The sequence below is a fragment of the Gymnogyps californianus genome, chromosome 3 (assembly GCF_018139145.2).
Source record: "Gymnogyps californianus isolate 813 chromosome 3, ASM1813914v2, whole genome shotgun sequence".
NCBI lineage: Eukaryota > Metazoa > Chordata > Aves > Accipitriformes > Cathartidae > Gymnogyps > Gymnogyps californianus.
In genome coordinates, this window is record NC_059473.1 from 61,133,564 (window position 1) to 61,151,989 (window position 18,426).

At 37.1% G+C, this 18,426-nt stretch overlaps 1 protein-coding gene across 1 annotated transcript in view; it reads right to left on the reverse strand.

Moving 5' to 3' along the window:
- ADGRG6 (adhesion G protein-coupled receptor G6) overlaps positions 1–18,426 on the reverse strand; it is a 115,424-nt gene that overhangs the window by 13,102 nt on the left and 83,896 nt on the right. The window contains 8 exon segments of the mRNA XM_050894553.1: positions 1,150–1,433; positions 3,093–3,207; positions 4,771–5,039; positions 6,359–6,486; positions 9,289–9,395; positions 11,169–11,214; positions 12,323–12,439; positions 16,111–16,251. Of these exon segments, the coding sequence (XP_050750510.1) occupies positions 1,150–1,433; positions 3,093–3,207; positions 4,771–5,039; positions 6,359–6,486; positions 9,289–9,395; positions 11,169–11,214; positions 12,323–12,439; positions 16,111–16,251 (1,207 nt within the window).

Consider the following 18,426-nt stretch of genomic DNA (forward strand, 5'->3'; position numbering starts at 1 on the left):
CCTTTGGAAAGAAAGTCTTTAGTAAGAACACCACATCCAAACAATTTTTGCCATTTTGCCTAGCATTTTAGGTTGAAACTGAACCAAACCAAAACCCACAACATTATTCTTCTTCCACGAAAGCTCAATAAATCTTTCAGTGCAGTAAATACATCTCAACTGCAACAGATAAAATCCACCCAGCGTAACATTAAGTACTTTTTCCATAAAGGGAAGATATTTTGCTGACCCTGGGAAAATTTATTTTTTATCTCAATATTTGTGTGGCATAACACATGCTTCTCCAATGACATTCTTGGGTTTGTTTTTGTTATGGTTTTTTTTCAGGCAAAATTATTTTTTAAATCAATATGTGTGCGGTATAACACATGCCCTTCCAATGACCTTCTTGGGTTTTTCTTTTTGGTATGTTTTTAGTTGTTCTTTATTAGTGGGTAGGGCAAGCGGAGGTGGAGATTCTTATGTCATTTGGTACATAGGCAAATTTCAGCTCTGAGCTGAAATTCTTCTAAATGTCAGCTATATAATTCTGTAATTTATAACCATTTGATTACAATTTGCAGCATTTTTTCAGAAGATGAACTACATTGGAAAAGTAAAATATTCAGAACTTCAGTAAAGGAAACAAAAATAAGCTGACTATAACAGTCGCTGGATTTTCCTTAAAGAACCAAAGAATATCTCATATCTCTGTGCTATCTCTCCACACTGAAACAGGACTGAATTTTGTTTTATGAGCTGCTCATGCCTTAATAAAATAGTTATGAGCTTTACAGATTCCCTACAGGAATAAATTAAGGGAAGAGGCTTCCTATATTTGTTATAATCAGTGAAAGGAAATGTTGAAGGTCATACAGCATCTATCTCAACAGAGATCACTGCAGACTGTTAGCTAGGAATAGCACTATTCATAATACAGTGCATTTTATGGAAAAGACCTTGAAACATTAATTAATTTAACTAAGATATTCAACCCATGTGTAGTTGGTATCATTATTCCACATAAGGGGAAACTAATGATGGTTTAGTATCAAGGAAAAACCTAGAGAGCTTGGATCTGCGTTCCCTAGTCAAATCACTGGACATAATATGTCCCAGAACAGTAACAGCCCAAATATTGTTTGTTCACAGAACAGAAATTCAGCTTACCTTGCAATGAATTGAAAATTGAGAAGAGATACAGGAAAGGAAGAGTTAAGGGACCCCAGGCAAAAAAGGCAAAGCCCCATGTCATGCCCAGGAGGAAGGTCAGGCTGACCACACTACGGAGGTTCCTCAGGATCTCTTCCTTCAGGCTCCGATTAGTTCTTTTTCCATTCCTCCCACAGATCTGCACCATCACCACAACAAACATGGCAACGTTCATCAGAAACATGATTCCAAAGTAGCCAGCACAAGTCACATAAAAGACAACTTCATTCTTGATCCAGCAGCTGTAAAAAAATACAAAAATATGATCATTTTCAGATAATGCAAACTATCCGCCAATTACATATACAACTACAAGGAAAATCAGTCTATGTCTAATACCACTGATGCAGAGCTATACTTTAAAATGAAACCTTTGCCCATTTTCTGTTTCTAAATAGGATGAAGCCCAGTGGCATCTTAAGTGACTATGGTCCACAGTATTATCATGTCAGAAATCTGAGGGTTGTGCCACATTTTAGTTAAAACTAATTAAAAAGGAAATCTGATCTCAGATACCAGCTGTGGGAACTGCAATCCCATCATGGAAAGTTTAGACTCAGTATGAGTAGCTTCACCACTTTCATCTGTGTGAAGCTGTCCTGGTTTCGGCTAGGACAGAGTTAATTTTCTTCCTACTAGCTGGTATAGTGCTGTGTGTTGGATTTAGTAGGAAAACAATGTTGATAACACAATGATGTTTTTAGTTGTTGCTAAGTAGTGTTTATACTAAGTCAAGGATTTCTCAGCTTCTTATGCCCAGCCAGCAAGAAGGTTGGAGGGGCACAAGAAGCTGGGAGGGGACACCATCAGGACAGCTGACCCAAATTGGCCAAAGAGCTATTCCATACCATATGACATCATGCCCAGTATATAAACTGGTGGGAGTTAACTGGGAGGGGGGATCGCGGCTCGGGAACTAACTGGGCATCGGTCAACGAGTGGTGAGCAATTGCATTGTGCACCACTTGCTTTGTATAGTTTAATTCTTTTAGTATTGCTATTGTCATATTATTATTATTATCATTGTTTTTCATTCCTTTCTGTCCTATTAAACTGTCTTTATCTCAACTCACGAGTTTTTTTTTCCCTGATTCTCTCCCCCATCCCAGGGGTGGGGGGGCAGTGACAGAGCGGCTGCGTGGTGCTTAGCTGCCGGCTGGGGTTAAACCACGACAGAAGCATAGGACGCTTTAGTAACAGCATGGGCAAACTTGGATCTTCAGTGTTAAAATCTCAAGTTTCTGCCACTTGAGCTAAAGGAGAACTCATACATCTCTGGAGAAGAAGCAGGACGGGTAGTCCTTTGAGGTAGCCATTTGACAGTCAGCCATGTGAGAGATCTAGCTTATTGCTCTAGCAGCAAATGGCCGGAATGTTTAGCATGATACTATAATAAAAATACAGAATGACATTTTTATTTATCATGATGAAGCTTTGCCAAGCAAGGAACAGAAAATGAGGTAACAGTCATATAAAAATTTTGGCATTTGGAGATTATTATCTGGACATGAACACAGAAAGCTATTGAACTACATTGACAAAAGGCTGGTTTATTTACAAAGGAGACTATTTTTATACTACTTCATTCTTTGCTCTTAACTAGAAGATATAGCTTTCATTTAAGATAAACCAAACAGGCATTTTTATTTTATTTTCATGACAAAGCTTATGAATTATTCTTTTGCCAGAGGAGTGTTTGTACCTGGCATTGGGTAATGCAGATTTCCCTCCAATTTTTCTTATAGCCTTCTTCACACTTCAGATTCAAATAATTTAGAAGACTATTTTGCCCACTTTGCTTGTTTAATGCACCTCTGACTTTTCCAAAGCAATCTGACCGATGCTGATTTTTTTTGCAGACTGTAAATGCTAAATTGTAAAAGATTAAAAGAAATACTCACAAGTCGTCTCCTCCTTGCCCATTAGCATCTTTGCCGTATAACTCTTTGCCGTAAACATGACTTGCATTTGTATTAGCACTTGCTAAAACAATTGCTATCACCAGAGCTGGTAAACCTGTAACACAAGAAAACTTGCAGCTTGCTTTCAAATCTCCTAAACCTTTAAAATTACCATGCAAAGTTGACTTATTGATGTCTCCATTTCTATTGCTTTAGTACAGAGTATCCCAAGGTAGTTCTATGTCAGAAAACTGCATAGAGAAGTAGAAGGAAACAATTTTTCAAACAGTACAAATGTATAAAACTTTCAAAGCACTTAATGGGCATTAATGAATAAGCGTCATAATATTCTGTAAGGTAGAAAATGTTATTTTAGTATGCAATATGAAAAGTAATCTCCCTTAATTACCCAAAGTTTAATTTGCAATTGCACACAGGCTCTCATAATACAGTGAGAAGAAGATTAACAAACTATTACAAAAATAAGATCTAATGGAGGGATGGTATTGGGATTTTTTTGAGGGATTTTTTTTCAGAGATGCTAATGTCACTTGATTAGGCTGGGGAACTGAGGAACATTAACTTGAACCTGTAATTTCTTCACTGCTTCTCTCAACTGTAAATGTCTTCTCTTTTTCTACAGCATTACATATCCTTTACTTAAATGTGTCCCCCCCAAAAAGAAGCAAACTATATTTTTTAATGATAAGGTAAAGGGAGTATTTTGGGAAAACAGACAACTATGCGGAAGAGAACTCTGTGCAGAGGTACAGCTCACACAAAAGAAATATACGTTTCCTGACATGCCTTATTTACATGTCTTATCCTTGCTATGACAAAACAGACTCAAAGGGGAAGAGGTTAATTTGCTTTTCCGACCACTCAGTCCTTGTCCTCTGCTGAGGTTGCCAAAGAGGATGCTAGTTGCCAATGGAAAGACATCAATTATCAGCTGGACTGAGGTCAGTGCTCTAGCCATGAGGTTAATGGTTTTGTATTGTGTTGTATTATTTCAAACACAATATGTGCATTCAGGCAGAAGGCACAGATTCCTGATATAGAAAAAAAATTAAGAATAAAAGCCTTGCTGCCTGAGCCTCGCGGTTATTTTTCAGTATTACATTTTCCATTTCAGTCCTACTGTGTACACTGCTTAGGGCAGGCAGGATCTCTCTGTGGTTGAAACACTGTGCTGAAGCTCAGGAAATCTTGGTTGTTTCTGATTCTGCCACAGGCTTTGTACTTGTTGGCAAGAAACTTTAAGGTGGATTGAAAGTTTTTTGAAAGTCAATGCAAAGATCCCCGTAGGCTTTGTAGTACCTGCAAGAGTTTCTGAACTCATTGTGTGCCACGGTTCTCCATTTCTGATATGACACTAACATTTCCCCTCTCCCATTCTGGCCTCTCTGGAAAGTAAGACCAGTTTGTCTGGTCTCTCCGCTCCTCCTCAGGCTGTGAGCTGCTCCAGGCGGAGAGTGCCAGTTATGGTGTATTTGCACAGAATTATACAGGGGAACTCGGCGACAGAGAGGGCTGGCTGCACGCCGGCACTGCCACAGGGTGGGGGGAAGGAAATGCCACACTGATTTTGATTCTGCGCTGCATTTGTGATAGAGAGCTTTTATATAGCATCATTTCAAAATACATGCTATGTAAATATTGCATCTACTGAACTCACCCCAGCCAATGATGCAAAACTTCAGTATGTATCGCCGTATGTATGTGTTGAACACTTTCACTAGAGCAATGTACATATGAACGGCTTCTAGTCCCATCCATGTAAAGGTGACCAGAAGAAAAAAGTGCAAAAGTGCAGCTACAGCTATGCAGAGGCCATCTATATCAAACGATGCAATCCAACCATCAAGCAAGAAGATCAGGTTAAGAAAGAGCAGGGCTGTGCTCAAATTCATCAGGATTTTGGATGGATAATCTCTTCGCAACTTCCTAATGAGAGAAATACAGGTGCATATGATTAATTGGCTTCAATCACCCAAGCCACTTACAGCAGCTGGGTTTACCAGTTTACACAGTAAATAAAAGCACAGGGATCTCCTCCTAGCTGTAAGCTTTTGTGGCAATAAGGCATAGTGATGTGTACTTCTGTGTGATATCACTGAGGGCTTCTGCTGTATGTGGTGGGGAAAGCTACCACTTCTTTGGGTCCTTGATGAGCTAATGAACTGCCACAATGTTTTAGCAACTGATTTGCTACGAAAAACCTTTCAAATCAAATATTTTACAACATGTTTTGTACTTTAAATGAAAACCGAAGAAAATGAAAAGAAAATACAGCTGACCAAAAGCTCATCTCTGATCATTTTATGTGTAAATCTTTGCTTAATTTTTGGAATATATTGTCCAGTACATGTTGTTTCTCTTTGCGTTTGTTGTTTTTTTGTTTTTTTTTTTTAATAGGATCTTAAGAAGACTGAAGATCAAGTCAATTTTCTGTTTTAACTGATATGCTTTGAAATGTATGAACTGAGGGGCAAGCCAACAACTTCTGCCATCTCGGACCAGAACACTATAGCATAGGTAATGCAATAGGAAAGCAATCATTGGAGACATTTAGAACTCAAAACCCCCCTTTTCTGCGCCCCCCCCCAGCAAACTATCCTTCTTTAGCAGCTACTCTGTCCTGTCCTGTTACAGGCAGAATGGTTCCCTTGTGTTGACATGACTTCATCTTCTCTTTTCACTGTTCACAGAACTGTATCACTTCAAAACTTTTGCATTCCCTTGAGTCACTTTCACGTTTCAGTAGGACTGCTTGAAATAGTTGTAACGCTTCACAATTTATCTTCATTTTATTTCTCCTCCCACTTCTTTCTGAAGGGCTCTAGAATGTAATTGTTCTAGTGGGAAATTTCTCTTTTTATACTTAGGACTTATTATGCTTACACAGGCAAGTTTTGTTTTGGTTTTACAAAAAGCCTGGTTGCAGATTTTAAAATAATACATAGCTGTTCAGAATCTAGAGGATACTGTACTCCCAAAAGAGAAAATTTTGAAACACATTAGCCTTATTCCCAGGCCTGAGCAGCACAACACATTGGAAACAGGAGGAAAGAGTCTGAACTTATGACCCCTTGAAAAAAATTTCCACTTACAATATTATGACCATGATCTTGCAGGTTTTTTTTTTTTTAAACATAGATTTCTCTTCCTAGACAAATAAACCACACTCACCATATAACTAATTTATTTTATTCATCACATACAGGTACTTCCTCTGTGATGTTTTTCACAGAACTAATACTTACTCAAATGCAATATATGTCAGAAGAGTTGCAGCTGAAAATATAGCAGATATCCCACAGCCTATGTAAGTGATAAAGGTGAGGATCTTGGTATTCTGTGGGTCTAATTGTGTAACAGTTCTCTGAAGGTCCTACATGAGAGAGGAGGAAGAGACATCAGTTATAGCAAACACCTCTTCCATGAGCACAACACTCTTTCTTGGTAATTAGTCAAGTAAAACTCAAAAGCACTTTGGCGATACCGCTATAACCCTGACATTAGGGTTCATGTTTACTGAGTATACTTAGTCCGTAGTCATTACTCCTCTCACTTCCTTCCCATAGCTCTTCAAAACATTGTGCTTTAAGTATTATAACTGCTGGGATCAGCAGATAGACAGAGCCTGATACTGATCCTTATAATTCAATATCAGGAATTCAAATATCCTTCTCTGGAAAAATCTCCCCTTTTCAAACTTTTTAGTTCTGTTGCTTATAGACAACTCTTTTTAAGAAGATGTAAGATTTAGGAAAACGTAATTTAAAAGTATTCATACTGAAATGTGCAACATTCTGGGGAGTTTCTGACATCACTTCTTGTTATTAAAAGTTCATAAGAGTCAATGTAGCTACTCATCTACGGGTGAAACCAAGGGCAAGATATTGCTTTTTGGTTTTATGGTCTGTTTTGACATGCAAACTACAGTTATAAATAGAATTGGTCAGAAAAATAATGACAAAGACAACATCTTAAAAAAAAAAACTGGAAATGAAGCAGGAACATTCTGAGGATTTTTTTTCCAGTTTTCTGTCCAACTGTAATTGCCACATAGTACTGTCTGAGAATAAATGCCAGTGTTATTTCCTTTTTTAAGGACACGAAAAAATGAGAATGTTTGGATCTATATCACTGTGGAGTAGATGTGAGCGAATACTAAGACATAATGGTGTCCATTCTACAGTGTCACTGTTGTCCCTAGCAAAACTAACTAGCAAAAAGAAACGAATAAAATGCTACAAAACTTGCCATTCTTCATAGGAAAAGGAAGGAGGAGTTTTTTTACACTCTGTCCCAACCTTATATGACAGTTTATATATATAAGGAGAGTGTTATTTGAAAATAATTTAGTATCTAAATTAAAGTCAGAAAAGATTATTAAAATGGAAAAGCAATTAGAAGGGTCAAAACTGTGTAAAAATCTATTGGAACACAGCCCAAATTCAAAGAACTTCTGCCTTATTTCCTACTGCCACAAAAGCGTTCGGGGAAGAGAAGGGACTCATTGAATATATCCTAAAGAAAGCCCTTTTTTTCTCCCTTTGAGGATGAAAAGTGAAACAAGACCGCAGTTTAGCTTGCAAAAAGACAAAAAGCTTGTGGCTTTTTCATATCTGCATCTGAGCATGGCGTGAAGAGAGCAGCTCTATTAAGAAGGGTCTGCAAGGCCAAAGCTGAAAAAGTCAGTGCATGTAGCTCCCTTGTGCAGTTAAGTCCTATGTGTCACTGCAACAAGTTAAATCAAAAACCAAATACTTCCACTAGGAGCACTGCTGTGATCCGGAGCAAACATCTTTTCCGCAGGTATGTTTTAGAGGCCAAAGAATGTTAATTTCAGATGGAAAGAAATGTTTCAGCCCATTACTGAGTGTAAAAAATCACCAAATGTTAAGAAAAGATAGCAGTATTCCATTTTTTTCATGTTGGGATTTTTTTCTTTTAAAAACACTTCACACGTGCAAATTGCTGGAGGCACCTGAATGCTAGTGGCATTATGCTACTGAGGCTGAAGTGCTCTATATGGCTCCCTCTTTCATCTCCTTGATAGGCTATGCTCTATCTATCTCAGCCACCCAGTCTGGAGACTTTGCTTAAGGCTCTGATAGAATACAAGTTACACGTTTTGTACCAGCCCTCAGTGGGCAGACTTTTTCCAAGACAAGGCTGGTACACTCAAAGGCATCCCCAAAGCTGATTAAAGCCATTTATAAGAAAACAGCAAATATAGGTTTACACATTTCACGAAAGAAGGTATTGCTTTATACTTTTTGACATTAGATAAATATAAATCTTGTCAGATTTGCAACCTAAATTTGCAAGGGACAATTTAGCCTCTTGAATCTCAGGATGAAAGGGAATTATTGTGCTCTCTTCACTTTTCATCCTCATTAGCAGTTTCCTGACTGTAGGACATTTTCTTTCACTGACTGTTTTCCCTGACAAGAAGAGTCTCTCTTTTTTTGTTCTGAAAACAGCACCTCAACTTTTTCTCCTACTTCTTTTTTCTGCAAACAACTTCCCACTTTCCTGATCTTGAAATTTCAAATCTACCTAGACTTGTTTCTCATTCACTTCCCTCTTGTTACACCCTCCTGTCCCAGCTGCAGGTCATTTTTGTCAGATTATATTGTTAAGGCAAATGACAGGGACCGCCTGCACCTTAGGACTCATTAAGATCAATTTTTTCTGTTTCGCTAGTGGAAGTGTTAGTACTGGGCCTTGATTTTACAGTCCCTGACTTTCTTTTTCACCCAGCCATGTCCCGGCTTTGAAGTTGGATGTTATAATATGCTATTTGTATTTTGGTATTGCTCAGAAGTCTCAATCCCAGGTCTTTTGTGGCACAATATTTTCAAAATTTAGAATACTTTTATGGGCATATTTTACTTCTTATTTCATAATATTTAGCCACTTGTAGAGAACATAATAATAATAATAATATACTTTCATTACTAACTTTATTCATTATCTCATTCCTGAATCCTTATCACTAGCTATTGTGTTATGAAAAGATAACTTTATGACAATAAGGGGGAAAATGATGTATTATTATTAAAAGGAATCATGTGCAAGAGGAATAACACAAGTAACAAAAATGAGAGTTGTCTTGACCCAAGGCAAAAACCGCATTGCAGTTCCTAGGAAAGATAACTTAGTGAACAGTGAGTTTGCCTACCATTAGGACCCCGAAGTGCGTGAGGTGGTTGCATAAGCAAACCGTCTCGTTTTCATTGGACTCTGCGTCCACTTGGCAGCCCGCAGGGTTCCAGCCACCATTGCCACCTGTGGAAATGAAACAGGAGAAACTACTTTCCACAAACTCATGTCACCCTCTCTTTTAACAGATTTCTCCCTTCATCTTGTGCAAATGCAGAAGTGCTTTCTCAAATTGAATGAGTGAACATTAAAAACAATCAGGAGAGAAGCAAGTGTCAGATTTCCCACTTTCTGCAGCGAATCACACTAGATGAGTGCCCCAGTAATGGACTACTGAGCAGAAGCAATAGGTGGAGATCTATAATAAAGGTAGGGAGCTTTTTGTTTAATGAAGCTTGAATAAGACCTACTATGTGGATCACACATTAAGTCACACCTTAGTTTCACCCAACAGTAAGACAGTTTTAGAACTCCCTTTTACCACACTGATGTGATGTCTGCACCTGCCTCCCTCCCACTCATATATCCCCAGGCACATGAAAGCATTTATGGCTCAGGAGCAGAGGGTCCCGCCCTTCCTCTCTGCAGCGTGTAATGCAGAAGGTCAGAGTGGATAATCCCAATGATCCTTTGTGGCCTTAAGAAAAAACATGACGTAAACTATCCCCTACTCGCCCCACCTGAAAAGGCCATCCTTAAAAACAAGTAGAAAGATTTTATTTTTAAAAATTAAATGTTAAAAAGTAAAATTTGTATTTCTGATTACTTCTTCTTTCATTTTTCCCTGCTAAAATATGAACTAATTTTGTGAAATAGTTCATATTCTCTGAACTCTTAAAGACATTTTTGCACATCTCCAGGCAAAATCCAGCAAATTATCTGACTGGCCCTATAACTTTACCTCAAATTCAAGACAGAATCTCTCAAAAGACTGTGAAGATATTCCAAAACCACTTAAAACTCTCCCCTACTCAAGCAGCCACTGAGAATAGTTTCCTCCCTGTGTGTTTCTCCTTTAATGTGCTTCTTAAGTTTAGCTTCCTAACTAGATTCTTTTTTTTTTTTCTCCTCATTTTTATCCTTCTGCATTCTCCTCAGTTCTTCTGTCTGAATTTCCTGCTTTCAAGCACAACTTTGGATGGTAAATTTTATTTCTTGCAAGACTCTCTGTACTAAACCCCTCCATCCGAAATCCTACTGCTAAGGACAGTTACTTCTCTGCTCTATCTGTTTCATCGTAAGGAAGAGTAACATCTCAGTAGTGATTTCTAAAATAGAAGGATCTGGAAAGTCATCCCAGAGAATGACTGTGCAAAGGATGAAGAGCCTGAGTGTAACATCACATACAGGTTAGGCAGTAGCAATGAAGAATGGGCTAAAATACTGCCTGTTAATGTGCGTCTCTGCAGAGGACCTCGTCATGCTGACTTGTCATCCATTTACAAGGTGGATGAAGTTTGTGTAATGTAGTTTCTAACTTTCCACGGAAGAAAAACCAGCTTAAGATTTGTAACAGGCACAATCTCACAATTAAATAACCTGACATTTTAAAAATGACCAGTTAAAAGTATGGCTAGGAACCATTCATGTGTCTAAGTAGCATTACTATTTAATTTGCACATACAGACAGATCAGTGAATAACTGCTATCAGATACAGAAGAGAAACTTAATTTACAAATTTAAAATATTAAATAAATTTACATTAAAAAACTTTTAAAAAGAATATTTAATAACTGCTGTTACAAGCAACTGTACTAACCAGAAGAAATTATACAGTCTAAAGACTTCATCTAATTCTGCAAGGATTAAGAAGCAAAATGGCCAAGACTGTGACCGATTTTAAAACTGAGACACCTTTATTCCCCACATAAAAGAAATCACAGTATTTTTAAACTTACCATTTTTGTTCATATCCCAGAAGACACAGGTAGGCTTAGGGTCTTCCTAAGAACAAATGCAAAAGTAGACTTTGTATACCTCTTCAGACATAAATCTCATCAACATTTACAACAGATGTTTTACTACATATCTTCTCATTTAATGAGCAGAAGAACAAATATCATTTGGATTTCTGAAATTTTGTCTAGTGTCAGATTAGAATTTATGCTGCCAGAAAGACAGATCTGCCCAGATTATAAAATCTAGAGCACTGTTCCTTTTCCACATCCTCAGAATAATGAAGTTTTATCATCTCACTGAAGTTATCCATGAGTATGATGTCTTTATAGAGTCTAAATACTTTTTGCTGTTCACTTCTTTAGGACTTCTCAGTGAATCCTCTATGAAACTGGCCTTGAAAATGTGCAAAAGCCTGCTGAACGTAAGTGGAGGTTGCTTTGCCTGACCTTAAAATAATCATTATAATGAAATGCAAGACAAAGTTAATCGAACTGTGAAAACTACAAGTTCTCATGACATAAACAATTTACTTAGGTATTGCATTTTAACATCTTCTTTCTTACCTTCTCTAGTGCTATTGTCTCTTTTGGAGTAGCTACCAACAACATGTCTGACAACAGAGTCAAGTTCACATGTTTTTTAACTGAAACAGTATGTGCCAAAAGGTTGCATTTGGTTGGTATTTCCCTAAATTAACTGTAGTCATCTTTTAACAATGTGGTTCTGTCCATTCTTCCTTTGCTGAAAACCACATAACAACAGAATAACTTGGGGAACTATTAACAAAGCAATTTATGTTTGATCAAAGAATTTAAGTCATTCTAAAGTTCCAGTGTAATAAATAGTGTCCCTGGTCACGAACATGGTCATGAACAGAGGTTTTGCTTACAGTTATTGGCACAGAAATTGCCTCCGAGTGGCAGAGTCAATAGTCTTTCAGATAAATGTTAGCTCATGAATGGAGTAGGAATGTGTGAGGATGGGAGAGGTTATTCATTTTTACTTTTTGCTTACTTGCTTTTGTTCTAGAGTTTTTATTTCCATTTAGTTATGTTCTTACTCAAAATCCATCCAAATCAATCAGGCTATATGCTTAGCCTTTACTATATATAATCTGCATTCCTGTTCCTCTGAATAATCAGTCTTGTTTTACCTGAATTTTGGTATGCTTAATTGTAACCTTCACATAATCCTGAAGATCCTGAATGGTTACGTTTCCAATACTGCATGCCACCACAAAACTGGTCAAATTGGCAGGATTTTCCGCATCCTTTGAAAGATACAGAAAAATATAATAAATGCTTACACAGCACATAACATAAAAGCCAGAGTACACAGTTTCATTTTTGCAGCGTGCCAGAATAAATAAGTTGTCAGCATTTCTACAGTTTTGCTCATGCAATATAAGAACATTATGGTTATAAAATCAAATTATGGGTTTGCCTCATGGAAGTTTCCCTATTTTCCGTATAGTCATAAACATATATAGGCACAATTATAGAGAGAGGTTAGAAGGCATAAATTCCCCTTTTAATCATTATGTCTGATGCCAACAAAATTACAACTCAAACAATGTAGCAGATAACAACCCATGATATGATTAGCTCATTTCCCTAAACAAGAATGAACTAGCTTTATCTTATTGTCGACGCTATCCTTTTTAGTAGATGCAAAGTTTTTGGAGAATAACCTGTTTTCCGTGTATAGTTGCTAAATCATCCTCCATCTTACAATGAATGACTAAGAAGTAGTAAACAGATTCAAAGCAATGTTACATACTGTAGGAGGTAATATTTTCTACAAGGTCTTATTTGATGGGAATTTAAATAGAAGACTGACATTATTACTGAGCAAATACCGTTCTAACCTGCAGTGAAAAAGTACCAGGTTGAGAATTTTCCAAATGAGTTTTACTTGGAAACTGATGATTTATTAAAATTGAAGTGCTTTGGAAATACTATTTTCTTTTGATGAGCTTCCATTGAAACCTGCATAGTTACATGCCTAGTTGGCCTTAAGGGAAGCTGGGAAGCTTGGTCACTGCCTGCGGCAGATCTTAGGTCAAATGAAGTCTATTGCCACTCACTTTCCCTCCAAAAATCTCAGCTGCCAAACTCCTGAACCCCCCTGATTCCTTCAGTCTAGGGGTTCTGTTAGCCTGACAAGATGTCAGGTATCAGCTCAGCACCGGGCTCATGAGATCCCACCACTCATGAGAGACAGAATAGCCTCAGTTATTAAGTGCACATTATCCTGAGAAGAATATTTCATTTCTTACAAACCATATCCAAGAGTTTTCAAACACAGTATTTCAGATTATACTGGAGCTTTGTGACATGATTTCCTAAAAACTTAAAAATTGCAGAGGAATGAAAATGCAGTTTTCTAGACAGTCCTTGAGCATTCAAACAAGAGAAAACCTCTTGGCTACCACCTAAATTTCAACATCTGACAAAGTCTATGAAAGCCTTTGGACAGATTTCTATGGGTTTCAGTGGGTTCTGTCTCTAGCAGATAACAAAAACTAGAAATAAATATCAGATGGTCTCTTTAGGGAAGGCAATTTAATATATTCTTACTTGTCCTTAGAAAGGAATAGAAATAATTTGTGCATTAAAGTAAAATACAGATAACTGCTTATTTAGCAATAAGGCTGTGCTCAGCTAAAGTTAGGGGTAAGCTTTTAGCCAACAAAATATACAGAGGGACAAAGTAAAGCAATGCTGAGGCTAGTGTCAATGACATAAATCTGGTCTAGTCTAGACAATCATTACAATTCACGTATTTATCATATTTGCACATTATTTTCATGGCCTCAGAACTCATGAGGATGATCCCTCCAACCTCACTTTAGACATGTAACCACTCTAGTGTTTCGTAACATAGTGAATGAAAGGAAACTGGCACATCCAGGGCATAATCCATCTTACCTATTCTATACATCTAGGTCGAATATGGGTTGCCTAAAAATAAGTGTCCATTTTAGAGGCTTTAAGGTATCCTGCCCAGTCTCCAGCTGCTACTGCAGAAGATCTCACATCTCTTACAGGTTCATTGTCACATCTGTCGGCCAGCAGTACCTTTTTACCTTGGGGTGTCTCAAATCGCACTACGCTCCTTTGTCTGGGGAACTGGCGCCTAGTCCTGCACTAGGATGAGATGTATCACTCCTCAATGGTGCCCATTCTTTTCCATTCACTGGCTTTGAAGGCAACTTATGGACAACAGTTCAGGCATAGGTATGTACATTGAACACACCTGAAGTTGGTGAAATGAATCTCACCCTGAATAGCTTACACCAATTTTTAATATAGTCTTCTAAGTAATGTAACCATCAGATTTTAATGAATGATGAGATAAAACTTACTACCATTCTCTCAGTTGCAATAAAAAAACAACCTCCAGTGCTGTGAAGTATGCTATTTCACTGTTATGTTGAATGCTTGTAAGAAATACAGCTAATAGCATTAAGATTTTTTTTAATTGCAATTGGAATAAATATATTTATGAAATACCTTTATACTAATGGATAAAGTTATTGGGTTTGAGATGGCAAGTGGATCAATTTATTTTTAGGCTTTATTTTTAGCCTTACTTTATTTTTACACTTACTAAAATGTGAGTTTTACACATTTTTAATTAATTATGTTGAAAATGTCATCCATGAATAGTTTGTAAAACATACAAAAAAATGGAAGGAATTTTAGTTGCAAATTTAGATGCAAATTTTCCTGGTTTTTGCTTTTCATTGACTTATTAAGTATCCCTTAGAAACACATTCTAGCACCATTAAAGGACACATTCTGACTTTATATGTTTTTATGCCATTATGACAAGCCTACATCTGTATTCTTCTGCTTTATTAAATATATCCATCCTGTTTTTCTCAAAAGCAGGCTTAAAATGAATACTATTTTAAATAGTTAAAGATACTTTGGGGTGTATTTCAGAAGGCAACTGAGGGTCATGGGTATTTTCTTGCCTAGATTATCTGAAGAATCTGGATACACTGCCAATAAAAACGATAATATAGGGACAATACAATACTACAGAGTTCTGCGGATGCACAAGAGCCAAAGGTCACTTGAAATACTAATGGGAAAACAAACTCAAGTCTTCTGAGGCTCAGTCTACAGTTCACTATGAAACAATATTTCCTTCTTAATTAACTAATTTTTTTTTCAAAATAGGTGTGTTGTTGGCTGTTTTTTCCAAGCTGCAAACTCTTCCTAATTTTTCTGGCATCTACCATGCAGGAACTATTTATAATTACCATGTAATGGGACCCAAAGGAGAAAAACTCACATCTACCTGAGTCCCTTTAGTTTTCAGGTACAAGTATTGTTATCCTTATTCCATATTAAAATACAGTGTGCTTATGAGAACACATATATGAAAAGAAGAATAGTATGTATAGAAACAAAAGTTCTCTGGCTGATGACCATCAGCCCAGAGTTTCCAACTGAATATAAGTAGTCAGCTGGATATGAGTGCCAACCAACTCTTCTAAGGAAAGGAGAAAGAAAGTACTTGGCAGCGTTATAGGCCAAATTCCCTTCTGTTAGAAAAGAACCCGGCTCCACTGAACATCAAGGACCTATATTAATGCATTTTAACAGAAGTTATGCCCTTTAAGAGGCCTTGCTACTTTACTCTGATTATAAGCAGCTGGGCTACAGTTTTCCATAGATTACCCTGAGAAAAAGTTTATCTCACATGTGACAGGAATTTGCAGTCAAATCACTGACTTTAATTCAACTTGGGCACTTCAACTATTTTGTCGCTCTGAACATAAAGACTGTCTCTAGTGCCTACATCTGCTATCACCTTCTCATTCCTGTAACTCATGAGATGCTGTGAAATGATTACACTACAGGAAACTTCTAGCAGCTGGCTTTGACTTATCCTAACTGAAATGACTTCAAACACATTAAAGTTTACCTGAAAAAGACCATTTTTATTGAAGAAAGTAAATTGAGCCCTGGATACAATTTCAAACTCCTCTTGACTTAAATTCTTCAGTAAACTTGGTGGCAGAACAACAGAAGCGAAGGCATTTGTCTGATCCTTGTCAAAATCTATCTGTTAAATAAAAATGATAGAAGAACATGTTCAAACAAAAATCAAACCATCCATTGTCCACAACTGGGTTCAAACCCTTACACAAAGATATCTAAACATTGGACTAGAACCAATCAACACTAATATGACCTGTTGATGCAATAAATAAAGAAAAAAAAGGCTTAGGAGGTTTTCCCACCCTTCCAGCATGAGATCAGCCTTCTGCTACAAAAAGGTATTAGATAAAACAAAGTCCTCCACTGCTATAATGATTTGGAAATAATGAGATGGCAATAATGGCAGTCATAATAATTTTCAGTAACCTTCAAGATACTTTTCCTCATACTAAACAATGTTGAGAACTGAAAAATATGCTCTGAATCCTTCTTTCTTGAGTTGTATTATTTGGCTTGATCTGCACTTCTGAATTAATCCTCTTACGAGCTTTTCCAGTTCCTCTGTTACAGAAGGGAGATTTTAGAATAATGATTAGTGTCACCTCTCTATATTTATCGTGCTATGTAGCACAAAAAAGACACTTTCTGCCATCAATATAAGCTTAATCTATACCGGCAACGTGTCAGAGAGCTGAAAGCCCTCTGTGGCACAGGGGTGTAACAAGTGAGCAGGAAATAAATGAGGATGCAAGCCTGCATTTCATTAGCTACCAGGCAGCAATTCTATGACTGCATGCTCTCCCACCATGGCATACTCAAGGTATGCCACCCTACTCATCAAAGGAAGGGGAGCAAGCCATCTCACAGTGGCTCTATAGTAAAAGCGTTTAAGAATTTTACTGTGAGATAAGGAAACTCACACTCCTGACTTCTCCAGAGGCAACTTGGTCATGTATTTATGCCTCTCATGATCAGTCGTATGATTCTAAAAGCACCATTAGCTAATAGAAAGTTAAAAGCCATAAGCTACTGATAGATTTATTTAACTTCTAAATTTTCACCAATTTACTGTGAGTAACAGGCACCCTTGGAAATTAGTAAGAAGTGGTTCATAGACATCTCCTGACAGGGCTAAATGCAGTTGAATAAAAGGTTTTCAAAGGATAATTCTGCCACATTAAACAGAAAGTGTGTGTGTGTGTGTGTGTGATAAAGATGTCCCATTAGGTATTGTCTGCAAATAGGGTGGAAGAGCCTTCTATAAAGAAGTATGGATATATTACAGGAACAATTTAATAATATGAATCACCAAAAGCTAACTTAGTCAAAGGTTTGGCAAGAAACATAAAGACACAGGGGACTGAAATAGAATCTTTCCAAATTGCCATGGATACATTTGCTTGATATCTACTTTAAGAAAAAAATACGAAATAAAATCTGGAAACATTCTGACATACAGCTTGAAGAGTTTAATGTTCCCTGATGAGCCTGGGATAGATCATCACATCACTGGTGAAAAACCTGGGCTTTCACAAGAGAATCACCCTCCAGCAGGGATAGCAAGTATCTTTCCTGACAGGCATGGAAAATATAAACAGCGACCACAGCTGCTGCAGACTTTTCTGGTAGGAAGGATGCTAAGAATTCTCAATCAGCTGTTGGAAATGTGAAAGTCTGAGAACAAACTCATGTTCCAATAGGAACATTATAAATAATTTGATGGAGTTTGGATTTTATGATTATTTAGACAGTGCTGTAATAAATGATTCCAGGGCAAGAAAATTCCTGGATGTCCTCAAGCCACAGATGGTAATTCTTATTATACATGCAAACATCTCAAACCTGGCTTCAGAATTTTTCCTTTCCTCTTTCCATAAATACAGGATGAAATCTGGAGGAGAAACGTTCCTTTGATAACAATCAAAGAACAATCAGCTATTGAGCTTCATTAATAAGACAGCTAAACAGAAGTAGATTTACAATCATCAAAAATTTTTAATAAAATTGATTCAAAGAAATTTTAGCCAAAATGTCTCTAAATATGTGAAAACTCAATTACATTAAATCCATTTGTACCTATTTAAACCAGCATTTGAGTTTTGATCCAAAGTCTATATACACAGCATGTAAAAGGCCTGCAGCCCATTATATTACTACTACTTTTTCTAGCACTGTCTTCATTACTGTTTTTTATTTTTACACTACATAGTACTTTATAAAATGATCAGACATTTATTAGGATTGCTGTCTTGCCAATTTGCAGCGGGAATTAATTTGGTTCCATAAGATGCTTATACTC